A 17451-nucleotide genomic window follows, 5' to 3' on the forward strand; every position below is an offset into this window, starting at 1 on the left:
GAGTCGAGGTCAGCAGCGCCCCGTCGCCACCATACACAGTGTTGACGGAGCACTGCTTCCCCCTCCTGAGTCGCCGGATGGTGGTCCAGAACCTCTTCGAAGCCGTCCGGAAGTCATTTTCCATGGCCTCGCCGAACTCCTCCCACGCCCGGGTTTTCGCCTTGGCGACCGCCACACTCCGCTTGGCCTGTCAGTACTTGTCTGCTGCCTCCAGAGTCCCACAGGCCAAGAAGGCCCGATAGGACTCCTTCTTCAGCTTGACAGCACCCCTTACCGCCGGTGTCCACCAGCGGGTTCGGGTGTTGCCGCCCCGACAGGCACCGACCACCTTACGGCCACAGCACCGGTCCGCTGACTCAGCAATGGAGGCACGGAACATGGCCCACTCGGACTCAATGTCCCCGGCCTCCCCCGAGACATGGTCGAAGCTCTCCCGGAGGTGGGAGTTGAAGCTCCTTCTGACGGGAGACTCTGCCAGACGTTCTCAGCAGACCCTCACAATGCGTTTGGGTCTGCCAGGTCTGACCGGTGTCCTCCCCCACCATCGGAGCCAACTCACCACCAGGTGGTGGTCGGTTGACAGCTCCGTCCCTCTCTTCACCCGAGTGTCCAAGACATACGGCTGCAAGTCCAACGATACGACTACAAAGTCGATCCTGGAACTGCGGCCTAGGGTGTCCTGATGCCAAGTGCGCATATGGACACCCTTACGCTTGAACATGGTGTTCGTTATGGACAATCTGTGGCGAGCACAGAAGTCCAATAACAAAACACCACTTGGGTTCAGATCGGGGGGGCCATTCCTCCCGATCACGCCCCTCCAGGTCTCACTGTCGTTGCCAACGTGAGTGTTGAAGTCCCCCAGCAGAACGAGGGAGTCCCCAGAAGGAGCACTCTCCAGCACCCCCTCTAAGGACTCCAAGAAGGGTGGATACTCTGAACTGCTGTTTGGACCATAGGCACAAACAACAGTCAGGATCCGTCCCCCAACCCGAAGGCGGAGGGAGGCTACCCTCTCATTCACTGGGGTAAACTCCAACGTGCAGGCACCGAGCCGGGGGGCAATAAGTATTGCCACCCCTGCCCGGCGTCTCTCACCAGTGGCAACTCCAGAGTGGAAGAGAGTCCATCCCCTCTCGAGAAGACTGGTTCCAGAGCCCAAGCCGTGCGTCGAGGTGAGGCCGACTATATCTAGTCGGAACTTCTCAACCTCACGCACCAGCTCAGGCTCCTTCCCCACCATATATGATAATGATACATCCCATTAAACACATAATAATTAATTAATAATCCCACATAATTGTTTTTTTTCTCACTGTAATAATGCCAAAGAACAAAAAAAATGGAACTTCCAATCAACAGAAATCAACGTACATGTTGTTGTTATTGTTTAGTTCATGCAGTGTAAAAAAAAATGCTGTATGGGAGATGCTGTTAATTCTGTTGAGTCAGAGGAGAGATCATTTTCAGAAATTAAGGAGAAATGGTTTGATATTAAGCTCAGTGCAAAAATCTTGTCACAGCGCACACCCACAGAGCTGTTCTGCACAGTTAAAGGGTCTGTCGTTCCTCCAGGCCACTAGGCAACAACCTTCAAAATGGACAAATCTACATCACAAATGATCTGAACGTTGATTGAATGAAACCCCTTTCTGTTGACATAATAGAATTCATTGTTTGATGGTGTTTTTATTGTAGGGTGGGTACAGTCTACGGCTTTAATTATGTTTGAAAATCTGGTAATGGTGTTGAATCCCTTTTTGATTTTGACTTGTTGTGGATTTCTATAAGGGATGTAGGTCAGGGCCAGGGAAGTTAAAGCATCCAACTCTGATCCTGCTTAATGATGGCTGTGAAATCCCTGATATGTCTCCCAAGTCGGACAGGAGTTGGATGTGCACAGGGATGGCTTTCAAGCGTTTTGTTCCTCGCTGCAACATAGGTCCTTAATCACAACATAAATCCAGAAGTATGTGTTTTGGGAAACAACACTAATAAGCAACTCTGTGTTCTCACCAAACAGATCAGCGTGCTATTTGAAAGCGTGCTCCCTGTGGAGGGCATTGTTTGTCAAATCTTCACCATGGTACTAAATTTCAAATACCTGTCACAGATATCTGTTAGAGGTTTTGAATCAGGTAACACATATGTTTGAAATTACTAATTGAGTGTTTTTTAATTAAAGTAAAACTGGAGCATCTGTTGATAAGATTGCTTAATGTATGCAGTGACACTCGAAATGCTTTCTGTTTGTAGTTTTACTGTTCAATCCACTAGATTCTGTGCATAAGCATGGTCAGAGCTGTGCCTTAGTTGACACACATTTCTATGTATAAGTACAAGGTGATAAATACCATACTTTGTGTGGGAATGTTTTTACACACTCATTATTCACTTATTTGTACGCACTGTTGCCAAATGAGGGTCCAGGTGTGAACAGCTGGCAACTGCTAACAGCTCCTCTGCCTCCAGTGTGAACCCAACATTATGTTTCATTTTCAGTTTCTGCAGTCAGAAAGGGCTGAAAGTATCCACATGTGAAACTGTTTTAAAACACTAAATGATTCAGGTGTGATCAGGAACAGGAAATAGAGCTCACCAGATCACATGAAGTAGTTGTTTGAAAGAAGACATGAATACTCAAAGGATGTTTTTTTTTTAATCTAATCTGAAAACATTCTCTGTCTTTATTTAGTACTTGTGCCTAAAACCTTTCAGGTCTGATACATTTTCTTCATCTACTACACAACATAGATGTTAGATAAATTATCTTTGTTTACTGGTGGGCAAATCATTTCTTGGAAATGTTGCTGTAACCTCAGTTTTAGCTTAGTTCCTCTGTTTCATTGGCCTCCCTCTCCCATCTTAAATTCTGAGTACCTCTGCCTGTCCGACACAAGCTGCTACATTCTCCTCTTCACACAGTGCCAGTTTCTTTGATGAGCATCTGCATAATTATTGTGAGGTGGCTCCGTCTTCTCTCTGTGCACCAAAGCTCATGTTTAGGCTCCTGACCAGACACTTCACATATTTCTCTATCTGTTTATGTTGGCCTTTCTTCTTCTTCCGCTGTGTTAAGTTCAGCCATTTAGAATGCCAACCTGAAAATCAACAAAAAGGAAAAAAAAAAAAACAAGTTAAAAAAATCCCACACAAACAAGGAAATGACTGGAAGAAAAGGGGCTTAAAAATGTTCATAAAAAAGTGCTTTAAATACGCAACTATGGTAATTATAAATATTGTTTTCTTCAATTCCCCCAAGCTTTTTAAAAAATAAATTTTTAAGTCTACCAAATCTTGCAATTTGTAGAACATTTCCTGCCTATTTGCCCACTGCCTTAAACATATGTTTTCAAAGAAAACATAAATTTGCTCAGGATTCAATTTTTAAATACGTTTGAAGGTGTTTGAAAGCAGAACAAGGGAAGTGATGCAGATCCAGGCTTCAGAGGGTTAACTTAAGGTCTGGCTGTCAGTCCCAGTATGCAGGGTGGCCGGCTGAAGGAGTGTTCCACTGACCTAAACAAACAGACTGTTGTTTACATTAAGTGTAGTTCTGAAATTTTAGGTAGAGGTGTGGAGTCCAGTCATGTGACCTGACTCAGAGCCCTCCAGTCAGTTTCCCGCTCTCGATGGTAATTTACTTTTACGGCAATCAGCTATTTACCACATTATTGCTTCTGAATTAATTTGTCAAGATGGACAGTGTTTTGTTCTTAGAAGTGTTGAATACTTGAAAAAAATATTTTTAAGAGCTAGAAAAAATGTCCATAGAACTATATTCATAATTATCAGGATTAAATAGTCAAATTTATTGTACAGAATTATCATTTTTAGGAACCCTCATGAGGTCATTTCCTTGTTTGTTCTTTTTTTTTTTTTAACTTTCCCATGATTGTTTTTGTTTTGTATTTGCTAATTTCTAGGCAATTTTTTATGTACTTTTTGCTAATTTCAGCATCATTTCTTAAGCTGCTCATTGCCTTCTTCCTTTTCTTTTTGAAAGAAATCAAGCCAGTTTGACCAGGTTTCAGGGGGTTAAAGCCTCAAAGCTGACTGATATCGACCTTTACACTTCAGTTTTTAAGCTCTTAATGTGCTACTTTAAACTGGCTAATTAGTGAAGAAGCCTGCAAACTGACCTTAGCATACTTGGATTATTCTATAAAGGGCCCCTGAGTAGGCTAAATATGTTTCAAAATACCCCTAATAATAAGAAAAAGCCCCAGATCTAATGGTCTGTCATTCAATTCATACTTGTATTAAATATATGTACTTAGTTACTTTGAATGTAAGTTAATACATTTAACTATTTTTCCAACTATAGTTGATACATTTTTAAAGAAAGCAGTTATTAAATATTCTGTCTCTACTCAGTACTAATAACTAGTATTTTTAACCCTAAAATTCATAATTATCATGGAAAATAGAAAAAAATGATTTCAAGGGTAAGTAAGTAGCCAAAGTGCATATTTAAAAAAGGATCAAAATGAAACTTGTTCATCCAAAGAAAAAAACAAAAAAAGCCCCAAGTCCCAGGGGATAAGTTTCAAGGTGGACACCCAAACTTAGTGTCTGGGAACATGTCAGCTGTGGCAGACCTCTAGAATGCACTTTTGCATGCAACAGTGATTGTGGACTGTGTTCCATTTATTTACATGATGTGGTCATGTTAGGAAGAAATCATTTCACTGCTAAAATGGACAGAACAAGAAGAATGATCACAGACACAGGCTTACCCTGAACATACCCTCTAAAATTAAAATATGACTGTAGTACCACTATTAGTATTCTAAAAGACACTGTTGCAGACTGAGTTGCAACACATAGACTGTACCAACTGTTTAGTTGTTCTGCATGAGTCATTCTACACCTGCTGTCTTTGAATGTACCATTAGAATCAAATGTAACAATCAAAGGTAATTTTAGTTGCTCTTGAGTGGAGATTATAAACTGCATATTATTGTCCTTGTTAGCAGTAATTTCAGAATAACAGTCTCTAAATTTGTTTGTTAAATTGTCCTGGTGATTCAGTTTTATCCATCCACTCTCATTACTTGGCTTTTACAATCTTTGGTCAAAGGACAGAAACATTTGAGAAGGTCATCAGTGTATAACAGAGAGATGAAAGAAAGCCTGCATACTGATTCTCTCTCGCACAAAGGTGCCTGTCCTGTGCCTGCCCTGCGTTAAGTTAAATGATGTTGATTTGGACTGGAAGGGAGGAGATGATAATGATATTGGTTCATCCTTAACGTTGCTTTCTGGGTGTCTCTGATGTTGGCCAGGTACCATGTCGGAGCTGGTTCAGCAACTCTTCCCACCTTCTCACTTTAAAGGTACCACCAAATGTCTTCCTCTGTCCTCTGAAGCTTTCACACACATCATGCTGCTGCCGGCCCCATGTGCTCTGCTTCTGGCCTTTTTTCTGTTTCAGTGCTGTACCTTCTTCAGTTAAGGCTTCCCAAAACATATACTTTATTTGAGATTATGTTTATTGTTAAGGCGCCTTTAGATTCGCTGTGGACCTCTAAGGAGCATGGTGTGGTGTTTCTTGTGTCTGAGCCAGTGTATTAGTGGTGCGAAGCTTACCTCAACACTTTGATGTAGCTTTCCTGTCAGTTTATTAGATCCCTGCAGCCATCAGGACACATACTGTACAGAGACAGAGCACTATGTGTCACACGGTGAACACCACCCTCACTGGAGGGGAAACAGTCAGTGCCATAGGATGCAACCATCAGCTCACACACCCACAAAATGACTGCAGCTAGCCTAAATCATTAGATTTCAGCATGTCAGATGATTATTTAGCACCTTATGCCTGCCAGAGAGGAAACATTTTCTGACAAATGTAATATTGTTGATCTGTGTTAGTGTCCTTTGTCCTTACCTTGCTTATCTCAGAGAGATGATTCCACTGAATGAACAGAATTGAAATGCTTTATGTACCATTTTTGATGGACTCAAGAAAAAAAAACAGGCTTTATTATATATGCACAGCTTTATAAGCTCCATCCTCTACAGTTTGTCTGGCCAAATTAGCAACTGTAAAATCTGAGGGTCAGGTTTGCACAGTTTTCCCATTCTTCCTGCTGATGCCTCATGTCCTGTATCTATTTCTGTCTTCTTAAACTGACAGTTTTTTGGTTTGGCAGCTTATAAAAATGTAGTTCTGGGATCTTTACCCTGTTAGTACTGCATCAATTCACACAGCAGCTTTTAAGCATTCTTCTGTTGTTTGCTAGCAGGCTCTATTTCATTCATTTCCCAGCTCCACAGAGTCAGCCATCATGAGCAACCAGGTAGAGGCAGAATGTGAGGGATGGAGCAGGCTCAGCTGTGTCCACACTGACTGACTAATACTGAAAACTGAAACTGAAACATAGCAGTCCTCAGGTAGAATTGGAAAAAAATAATCCTCACGAGCACAAATATTGTGTGAGCAAAAAAAACTGTATGCCTTTTCCCTCACATAAACTGGTATTTTTAAAGGAGGAATATGCAGTGAGAATGTGCACACCTCCAACATTCTTCAGAGCAGCGTACACACTGTTAGCTGAGAGGGCAGCGGGTGAGATGATAAGGACGAGATTAAGTATAAATTGAGAGATGGATAACATTGTTATTAGGTTACTGGCCAATTTCATTGATATATTTTTGTATTTTTTTTCATTTATTTTTGTTGCACAGTGCTCTGTAAAATGCCACTCAAAGGCACATTTATAAAGTTCATCTTAAATTGAGTGGTGAAATTATCATTATTTTAATTTGCATTTATCTGTCTGTTAGTGGTGGTTTAATTTTACCCTGTGAAGCATTTTGTAAAGTCAGTTTCAGCATGAGTGCTCTGCTTGAATCATTGATCATCCTGCTGAATTTTAATAATGATGATTGAGATACAGATGCTACAGATATCCACAGCTGTATGTAATGAAATCTACTCTGGCACTGCTGGAGAACCTGGAGAAGATGCAACACAATTTGTGGAAGACGTACTGTATTTCAGGTATGATGAGTGGTGGAGCTGCACAGATATCGTTATGCAGACATATGTTTAGGGTGTTTCTCTATCCGTTTATGGTGACCTGTGGGTGTGGAAATGAGGCTTGTGCCCGTGCGCCCAGCACCATAATGATTTACATTTATAAAACAGAATCCGACGTACACGCCGCTTTATAAATCTGATCAAAATAAAGTGTATGCTGTATTCTTCCTATGTGTTAGATAGTGTTTGTTTTTTGTTTGAGTGTTTTTCCAGTGACAGGGTTTTTTTGGGACAGTTTTTTCTACGTCGATGTGAGGGACAGAGGGATGTCGTATGCTTTAAAGCTCTCTAAGGCAAATTGTGATTTGTGATAATGAGCTTTATAAATAAAATTGGCCTGACTTGACATGTGTGTACACACAGTTGTAAAAGAGTCTGGGTGTTTGCACGTAACTGCCGCTGAGGAAGTTCAACAGAGCATGTACCTCAACACTTGGAGGTGCAGAATTGCAACAAACTTAAACCCTGTTGGGCTGGGCTACAAAGGTCTTTTGGATTTGCTAACTATGTGGTGTGCAGATTGGGGTGGGTGGTCTCCTGTTTTCCAGTTGGTGATTGGCTAAAGAAGCCAAGCTGTTGGACAGCAGCTCTGAGCCACTCAGCATGAGCTGTGTGCTGTTTTTTGTAAACGGACATTTGACATTGACATCATCCATATCAGTGTTAATTCATGATGCTGGTTTAATCACTAACTTTGATCAAAGTAGGGACAAATATGGCAGGCTGCTATTTGCTTTCTCACAAGTACCTGAAAGCCATACTTGAGTAAAAGTACTGATATCTTACCAGAAAATGACTTTGGTAGAAGATAATGTCACCTATTAAAATATTGATTAAAAGTCTTAAAGTATCTGATATTTATTGTACTTAAGTATCAGAAGCAATCCTATCATATGTAATGTACTTACGTATTAGAAGTACATGTAAATGCTATTTAAAAACCAAAATGTTTATTTCCTTGAAACATACACCACCATAAAAATGGAGCGCACATTACACTTGGAGATAAATATTTTTTTTAACAACTTAAAGGATCTAAACAAAATCCAGTTTGTCGTTCCCTCCCACTCCTTCATTCATCTGTCCATCCCTTCCTCCCTCCTTTCCCTGTTTTGTAGTTACTAAGATGCATAGGAGTATAGCAGTTTAAATAGGAGATGTATTAATTAATTAGCAATTCATTAAAATTATTAATTAATTAATAAATCAATACCAAAATACGTAGTTATAACTCATAATGCAAAATTATGACTCAGAAACATGAATTGGTATTAAGATGAAGTGGAGTAATGGGACTCAACTTCGGCTATCAGGGACAATAAGTTTACATTAAAAATTAGAGTTTAAAAACCTCGGAGCACCACCCAATAAAATAGAAAGGTTGATAGCCCATTTTGCCTTATAAATTAATCTGCTCTCATAATTTGAAGTTTGTTACAGAGTTCTTTTTCCAGCTGTACAGGGACCTGATATTATGCACACACACACACATCACATCATCAAGTGTCTTCATAAATGAAATGTTTATTAAACTACTCACTACACAGCAAAAGTACTCCTAAAACAACAACTGAATGAGTTTAAGAATAAGTATGGATAAATGATGAAACAGTGAATACAGCAAAGACACAAAGTGAATAAAATGACTAAATGAACAACAAATTCAGAAATGAAGCAACAACAAAAATGAGGGGATGAAGACCCGTGAGGAACAGAATTAGGTGTGACATCTGGACTTGATCAGGTGCACTGAAATAGTGCACGATGATCAAGCAGATGAAAAGATTAAAGAAAAGTCAATGTCAAGCATCGATCATCAGCAGAGAAGAAACCTATCCCATAAAACATTGAAGGAAAAGATAAAGAAGAGGCCTGATCAGAGAATAACCCATAATTGTATTAATGGGAGATCCTAACCTAGGTCTAACACTTCCTATGTGTCCCTATCATTTAAGAGCATCAACCCCATAAAAGCACAGGAAAGATCGTTTCACCTTCCTCAAATGTCTCAATGCCAGGGAAAAGGTTCGCTCTGGAAAGTTGCAGTGTGGCCTTTGTGAGGACACTGGACGGGCAGCTCGGTTACGCTCGTGCGGTTCCGGTGGCTGGCCTCAGTTGGGTTGAACATTGCAAACTTGGCTTGAGTTTGTTTCCTCCATCCCTCTCTCCATGAACAGCTGGATCATCTTCTGACACCTCATGTGGCTGAGATGAGATCACATGACAGCTTATCAGGCTTCGTCTCATTCGAAGTCTCTCTTTGTCTCACAGTCTCTCTCGTGCAAAGTCCTCTTGTTCTGAATCGACATTTAGAACACGTGTAGCAGGGGCTGTTTCCAAAGTTCTCTCTTTCAAGGTAGATAAACAGCAGCTCTCAGCATCTCAGGACTGCAGCACAAGCAGGCATCCCCCTCCTCAAAGGAGGAGGAGGGGGAGAGGCAAAAGCCCCAAAGAGCCAAAAGAGCCAAAAGAGCCCAAAAGAGCCCAAAAGATCCCAAAAGACCCAAGTCCTTCCACTTCACTGGGGTTATAACTCCTGTGTAAAAAAGGGGTGTGGTGCTTGACCATCAAAGCGGGAAAAATACACTCCTCACTTTTATCACTTCTACTGTTTTAACTGTCTAGATCTAATTTCTTCCTAAAGTGTTGATAAAGTTCACTACAGGCCTTCAAATCTTCAATATTTAAAACCATGACGCTCTCCTCTGCTGACTAATACCAAACACATATGAGAAAACCAAATAATTATTTGGCAGATCATTAACTAAGGGAAACAGTATTAATCAAGTTTAACAAACATAACGAATATGTGTGAAAATGAGTAAGTATAATACCACGGTGTCAAACACTCTGATATAATAAAGGTTGTTAACGATCCTACTTGAGTAAAGGTATTAAGTACTAGCATCAAACTATAACAAAGTATGAAAGTACTTAATATGACCAAAGGTCTATCAACAAAACCTATAATTAGAAAATCACAAATTGCTTGATTACGAAACAATATAGCATCTGTACACAACAGTGTAAAGGAAGGATGATTAAGATACAGATAGAGGAGATGCATATCAAAATGCAAGTCTGTACTAAGAGTCTTTCCATTCAGTGTGTAGCACGCTGCTGGCAGGGGGTTACGAAAGGTCACACCCCTCCACACACACACAGGCACAGCTTGTTTTTGTGCGTTTGGCCTCAAAATTGGCATGTAAGCAAATTTCCAGTTCTGTAGGTATGAGACCTCCACACAACATTTCAAAGTATGTTTTACTTTGAATACGAAAATCAGTCAATGTGGTCCTCTCTTACAGTCTGGAGATGTGCGGATATGTCACGCGTTGGTTGTGCAACAAAACAGCTGCTTGCCCCAAATGAGTCGTAAGTTAACTCAAACTGTTGGTAGGGCAATAAAATCTGTCGTTATTTAGTTCTGCTTACGAGAGTCGTAAGTTCAACAAGGCAGTTAGGTCCATTAGCTGACCCCGAGGGTCATCTAAGGAATCTCCAAAAGAAGTTTCAGTTTTGGGTAGGCATTTGAATATCTTCTTTTCAAGAGTTGCCCTCATCATCCACTACAGGGGAAATGTAGTGGAGTAAAAGTGAAATTTGACAGAAATATAAACACTCAACCAAAGTATAGATACTCTAAAAAAACTTAAGTACTCTGAAGAAGTAATATTACTTAGTTACAGTACACTGCTATTTCATCCTGTGTGGCTGAAAATGGCTTTGCCTGCCCACTATGGCACACATATTTTTGCTTTTTCAGATCTTAAAGATTTTTTTGACAGTGTCTTGAATGTCCAATCAGAGCACCTTTTTTTAATAACTTGTGCACACTTAGTTCAGTGCACTTTAATGGGCACTGTCAGTTTGTATTTTTTTGTGTGAGTTATGACATTCAGAAAGCTTCTGATAAGTGTGACAGGAAAGCTTCCCTCTCATTAGGAATGATTTATGATTCACATTATAAATCATTCCTAATCATCATTTTGGTGTGTATGACTATACACACCAAAATGCCTCATGCCTGATTTTGCTAAAATAAATAGTGTATTTTTATGCCAGCATCAGTGATTGTTGTGTTCTTGTGGCATGTTTTGGTTCAAATGGCAGATTTGATATGTATTTCTGAAATGCATTATGTCTCCTCTGTCCTGCCTGCTCGCTCCATGCATGATGCTGCCTACACATTGTGTGCGTTGATCCTCAGTACCATGTCAAAGCCAACACACCCAGCAGAGTGATAGAGGCCAACTAGCCTCTAGCTTCTGGTGAATCACGTGCACGGTTCAAAAATAAGATATATATATATATATATATATATATATATATATATATGTGTATGCCCTTCTTATTGCGTATTTTTACCAAAAGTGGAGGTCTTATTTTTTAATTTTTAAGTGGCCAATTCCATGTTGCAGCCAAGAGTGTTTTATGATGCAGTTTGTTCTCAAGATTTTGCGTTTCCATTTAAGTTAAAACAATGAAATAGCGTGTTCAGCAGTCTGCAGTCTTGTGGATGATACATGAGCTTTAAGTTTTCAGAGTTGGGTGCCTAGTTTAATTTTTTGGGTGTATACAGTGAACCCTCGTTTATGGCGGGAGTTCCGTTCCAAAAATAACCCGCGATAGGTGAAATCCCTGAAGTAGTCAGCTTTATTTTTTACTATTATTTTACAATGCAATACTGTACTGTAGAATGAAACCAAAAATCAAAACCTGTTTTCAGGCCCAAAATTTGTTTAAGAAAAAAAAATATTAACGTTTTCTTGCAAATAACTATGATAGTTTAAAGAATGGTATTGTAAAACAATAATTTGAATACAGTACAGTATAGTAATGAATACAAGGTTGGAAACATTGTCACTCACGCGTATTTCACAGTCCCTCCAGCTGTGCCTCTCCATCCTCACTCCGCTGCGCTGTAGCGTCTGTTTCAACTGCAGGCTGTGCAGGAGTCTTTCTCCGAGAGAAGAACATCGTTATAAATGCACTGTAAAAAAAATCCGCGAAGCCGCGAAAGGTGAACCGCGTTATAGCGAGGGTTCACTGTACAATGAAGGAAAAACTGTAGGCCTCCTCATTTTACTGTTCTGCTGTGCTCATTAAAATCTATGCTGCTGTGACAAATGAATAGAGGTTATAGACACCATTCAGTTCAAGTCAAATATGACATTTGTCTTTGGATAATTGTGAGCAAAAGCAAATCATTTGTGTCTCAGTAGGTAGTATGAGTTGAAAGCCAAATGGAGCAATTCAGTTTTTAGGGCTCTCTCTCTCTCTCTAGTTTGTTGGCCATTTGAACATGTTCCCTTGCTCTTTCAGGTATCGCCTGCATCGCCCTCTCATTTGTGGACGCCCATGGTCATACCCTTCAGGTCCCAGCTCAGGACTGTGCTGCACTGCAGAAACCAGAGAACTGCACCATCCCCCTTCATCCAGACCATTTTGATGAGCTGACCACTGTGGAGAAATTGGACACCATCAACATCAGCTCAGGTAAACGCAGCACTGAGCAGGTAAAGGCTGCATTTGTCCTGTGTTGTGAGATGGTGGTCAAAACTGTATTATCAGAGACTGACACATTCTGACTGTTAGTCCGTAACCAAACTCCAAAAAGGATTTTATTTTTTATTTTGTCTAAAGTTGTTTTAAAGCAGTTGTTTTCATGTTAATAAATGGGAGGCAGAGTGTTGAACCCACTAATCACTGTGCGTGTGCGTGCGTGCATGCGTGCGTGTGTGTGTGTGTGTGTGTGTGTGTTCTAACAGAGCCACAGCTGTGTGTGCGCTTTGACATCTGGGAACAAGGCAACATCAGTCCCTTACAGCTGAGTGATAAACTTCAGGGGGCGCTGCGCCACGCACTCTGTGATGTTGTCATGGAGCTGAGAGTCTTGCCAAATCCTCTTTGTTTGGGGGTGTTCTGCCCAGCAACCAAAGCTCAGAGAGAAGAGGCTAAAGGTGAGTTGTCTGAATGTAATATTATCAGGGATCCTCTCCTGTTTGGTATGGCCAAATCTGACCCCCAAACTTAGTGTGACACCCAAAGCTACAGTATATTTGTGCTTCTTTTCATCCATTCCAAATCTTTTGATCACCAGTCCAGTCAAACACATTGGCTACTTACTTTTACTATTTAATAATTACTTAATAATTATTACTTTTAGAAAAAATGGATTAACAACAAATGTCAACATGTCAACTTGAAAACTACTTTCTGCCAAAAAATAAGGGGAAACACAGTTGATTCACATTGAAAAAAGTAACTCAATGGAACAGAAGACTACAACACAACACCACCTCCCTCAGGACAGGAGTGAGCACCACCAACCTCACTGCACCACAACTGGAGTTTCTAACTACTTCCACCACCAACACAGCACATAGAAGCTGCCACAGGGGCCACTGACACCGTCTGCTGCGCTCCTGGTCTTTGAATTGTTAATAAGTGAGCAGCACTGTGTTCGACCACCCCTGCAACCCAAAGAGATATATCAGAATATCACATCATCGGTATTGGCAGATATTGGCTTTAAAAACGAAATATCTTAATCAACCAACATGCAAATTCCTGCTGATATTAGACTGGTTTTTTTTTGACAAAGTAAAGTAAATATGTAGAAAACATCAACCCTCGTTGTATTATTTCTCTTATTTTGCACAGTGAATGGATATTGCATACATTGAAAAGCATTGTATTTCATGTCTCATCTGCATTATTGATAATGTTAATTCCACTGCAGAAGAGACTTGATGGTCACTAAAATCGGGTGAAAAAGTGGATGTATTAATATTTGTTATCAGCCAAATAGTTGTTATATATCGGCAGAATATCCAATATTGTGAATCTCTAGTCATAGGTCAAAGGTCAAGGTCACTGTGACCTTGCATGTCTGGCGGGGGAAGATGTGTGTGAAGCGTCCCTGCTTTCACAGACATGGATGCATACAACCACATGCTGGCAATTCTAATATCTTTTCTTTTGTATAGTGTCACCTCCACTGTAACTCACACAAATGTCCTGCTGCTTATAGTACATGTGGTCAACTTATTCATTATTTTTACATCACTGAAGACCCCAATATCTCTGTAAAAAAATAAGGAAGCTCAACTCACTATTTACCAAAAAAGTCTCTATGTGTCTCAATATGTCCTCAGTCTTGTTGATTCCTCTGCCTGAAGTGAGAGAATCAAAGGACAGCCACAGGCAGCACAGTGGCTCACGTGTCTTTAAAACCAGCCCCTCCCCCATCACCTTAACCCAAGCTGTTGGGAGCATCCCCCTGACAGGGACCAGCACACCTGAGGCCACCACACCCACCAACAAGAGCACCCGCCGGAGCTTCTGGGACATACTGGTCAGTTCCTTTCACTGTGGAGCTCTGCTCTGTGCAGCCTAACCACTGGCTACATTAGAATTTATAACAATACTCATGGACATCTTATTGTAATTGTGTTGTATAACTGGTTGAATTAATATTATAGTTAAAAGCCTGCTTGTTTGTCAAACACAGGAAACCTAGTTAAAAATTGGAGAGAGACTTCTTTTCCATTGCCAGTAGACCAGAACTATGTACAGCACTCTGCAGCAGATGAGTGTTCCTTTCTTCGGCGGAAAAGTACATCTACACAATGTTAAAGTGCTGTTTTGGCGGTATTTTGTTGCGGCCTGCCATTGCAGCGGGTGGGCAAAGGTGGCTGAAAATAGCATGTCCACCCGAGTGTCGTATTTCCATCACTGCTGATCGGAACCAGAGCTGATAAATCCTCAAGACTGTTGCAGTCATTTGACCTATGAATTGCACCACATTCTCAGAGTGCAGAGAGTACCCCAGGCACAGAGGGGCGGCACAATGTCAGATGCAGCAACACTGAAACTCACCTGTTCATTCTGCTGGCTCTAAAAGCCTTCATTTGCAGCAACTGCTCCTCTCATCCATCGACCTGATCAGCTCTGAATAGATCAACAGATCAATTGTCCACCAGTAACTCTCTAATTAGGCTGAATCATTAGTCTGTAATCTCCAAACACTGCTGTAATGTTGATGACCGAAACCTCAGTCTAGACAAACATATTTAAACAGATAATCCTTGCATTTATCACTGCCATACTCTAATGTCTAAGCTTGTATGTAAGAGTTCACCAGCAGAATAAGCCACCACAGAGCTTATTTTGGGTATTTGTGGCTTAAATGTGTTCTCCCCATCCTTGCAGAGTAAGCCTGATTCATCAGAGCTAGGGAGTCCAAAGACAACTGACGACATAGTGCAAGAAAAAGGAGAGGAGGGCCGAGCAGCGCGGCGAAGACACAAGACAGAGAATGTAAAGCAGCAGTGGAGCCAGGAGAAAGCTATGGCTGTGGAGCTGGAGCAGGTCCAGAGGTGGGCTATTGGATTATTACCAGTGAGTGCTGGAACTGCAAACATTTAACCATAAAGAGGTCAACTCATTTTACAATTGAAAGCCATGTACATCTCCAGATGTCACACAAATATTAAATATTACTGAAGGGAAAACTGTGAGTGGGCGGGGCAGTGGACATGAGCATTAAATTTCCTGGGTCTTTCCTGCCACAGAATACAGATCTGCTCTGTAACTGACATGCTTTGGTCTACTGTTTGAGAAAAACTCTACAAGGAATAAATGTATGCTGTGTCATGACAGAAACCCCTGTCTGTCCCAAAAGAGCCTTGGCCTGTAAACCATTATCCACATTAGCTTTCAGGCTCATGTTTCTTCAGTTTTACTTTTCTGTTCTATTTAATTTGATGGGGACAATACTGATTGATCAACAGAAAAAACAACTGTATGGTTCATACATCTTTCTAACAAGAATCCAGGGAGACATGGAGAAACTTGAACTGCGAGTGTCTGTTTGCAGACAAGACTTATCCGCTAATCAGCTGTAGCACATTTTTGACAGACATGAAAAAGCCTTCAAAGCACCAACAGCTCAGGTGTTTCAGTGCTGCTGAACCTGTAAGAATGCACTGTTGCAGTGTGGGTGTTGCTGTGTGTGTAGGAAGCAGGTGTCTCAGTTGGAGGAGGGAGAAGCAGGCACTCTCCACCCCGTCTACCGGCTGACCTGCCAGCCATGGATCACTTTCATGGCTAAACTTGGTAAGTGTCATTTAAGTCTCCCATATTTTCTGCCAGATTGGGAAAATGGACACACAAAGACTGCATCTTCAGTTGAATATTTTTTATGCTTAAGTATCTCTCCCTATCTGTATTTGTTTCCCGTCCTGACCTGTCCTCTGGAGCACAGGCTGCCCCTCTATCCAGCAGTGCACGGTTGAAATGGCTTCGCACTTCCTGCTGCCCTCCATCCTGACAGAGATTGTCAGTTTGGTCAGTTCTCTGGCCAGTGACACAGCAGTGAAGGCATTCGAAAAGATGAGGTGAGTTTTTTTGTGCTAGGTGTGAAATGAGTGGCAGAATGATGAGCACATGGTTGGCTCCTGTCCCAGAGAAAATGAATACAGCATTGTGTCTGTTACACTTGAACTGAAAGTCCAGCTACCTTCAATGCTTATTTGTCAAATGACATTAAGACTGCTTTAATTGATTTGACTTTGACCAACATTTCAGCTGTTTTCACCTCCTGACTAGAAAATAGCAGTCAGAAGTGCAGATGTCCATGAAGCAGCCAAGTGGCCGACTGGGCTGATATCTGCCACTCCTCCCTGAAGCCAAAAAAAACAATACTGTGAATGTTTAGATATCGTTTAAGCAACTGTCTTTTTTAAAATATTAACCATTGTGTCTTCCATTAAATAAGCTGAGCCGTGTCCGTAGAAATTATCCTTAGATAAGTATTTAGAGCTGTAGTTCATTTTAAATCTGTTTCAACAAGATAAATGGAAACTGAATGTAGTACCATACCCTCACTGGTGACTTGTTTCAAATAAAGACACAGCAGCATTTTTTCACTCATTTACAGAATAAAAATGCCCCAAGCACAGTGTTTACAGACAAGGAAGACCTTGCAGATATTCAAGCTTGTATTGTTTTTGACAGCATCATTTCCACCAATGTCACCGTTAAGCCTGGGCATTTGAGGCTTTAATCCTAAATGTTTTACACATGGCCCCAGATCTAAATACATGTAAGCTTAAAATCTATAGTATATAAATAAAATAAATAATTAAAATACATTATAATTAAGACAAAAGGCCCTGGACCTAATAATCAGTCATTCTGTTCATGCATTAAAGCCCTCAAAAATAGTATCATTGATCAACAGTCACAATTTTAACTATATTTGCAACTCCAATCAATACATTTTTCATGGTAGCATTTATAAAGTATTCTGTTTCTATTAGTAATATTATGTACTAAAAACCATTTCCAATTTTTAGATCACAATTTGTAATTAATCTGGAAAGTTAAGAGTGTAT

The 17451-nt window shown here is 40.7% G+C and overlaps 1 protein-coding gene across 1 annotated transcript in view; it reads left to right on the forward strand.

Moving 5' to 3' along the window:
- LOC121962516 (KICSTOR complex protein SZT2) overlaps positions 1-17451 on the forward strand; it is an 87026-nt gene that overhangs the window by 15711 nt on the left and 53864 nt on the right. Inside the window, exons 5-10 of the mRNA XM_042512781.1 lie at positions 12374-12547; positions 12820-13011; positions 14209-14408; positions 15266-15432; positions 16074-16171; positions 16320-16452. Coding sequence (XP_042368715.1) covers positions 12374-12547; positions 12820-13011; positions 14209-14408; positions 15266-15432; positions 16074-16171; positions 16320-16452 — 964 coding nt within the window. The remainder of the gene's footprint in view (positions 1-12373; positions 12548-12819; positions 13012-14208; positions 14409-15265; positions 15433-16073; positions 16172-16319; positions 16453-17451) is intronic.

Source organism: Plectropomus leopardus, chromosome 3 (genome assembly GCF_008729295.1).
Source record: "Plectropomus leopardus isolate mb chromosome 3, YSFRI_Pleo_2.0, whole genome shotgun sequence".
Taxonomy (NCBI): Eukaryota; Metazoa; Chordata; class Actinopteri; order Perciformes; family Serranidae; genus Plectropomus; species Plectropomus leopardus.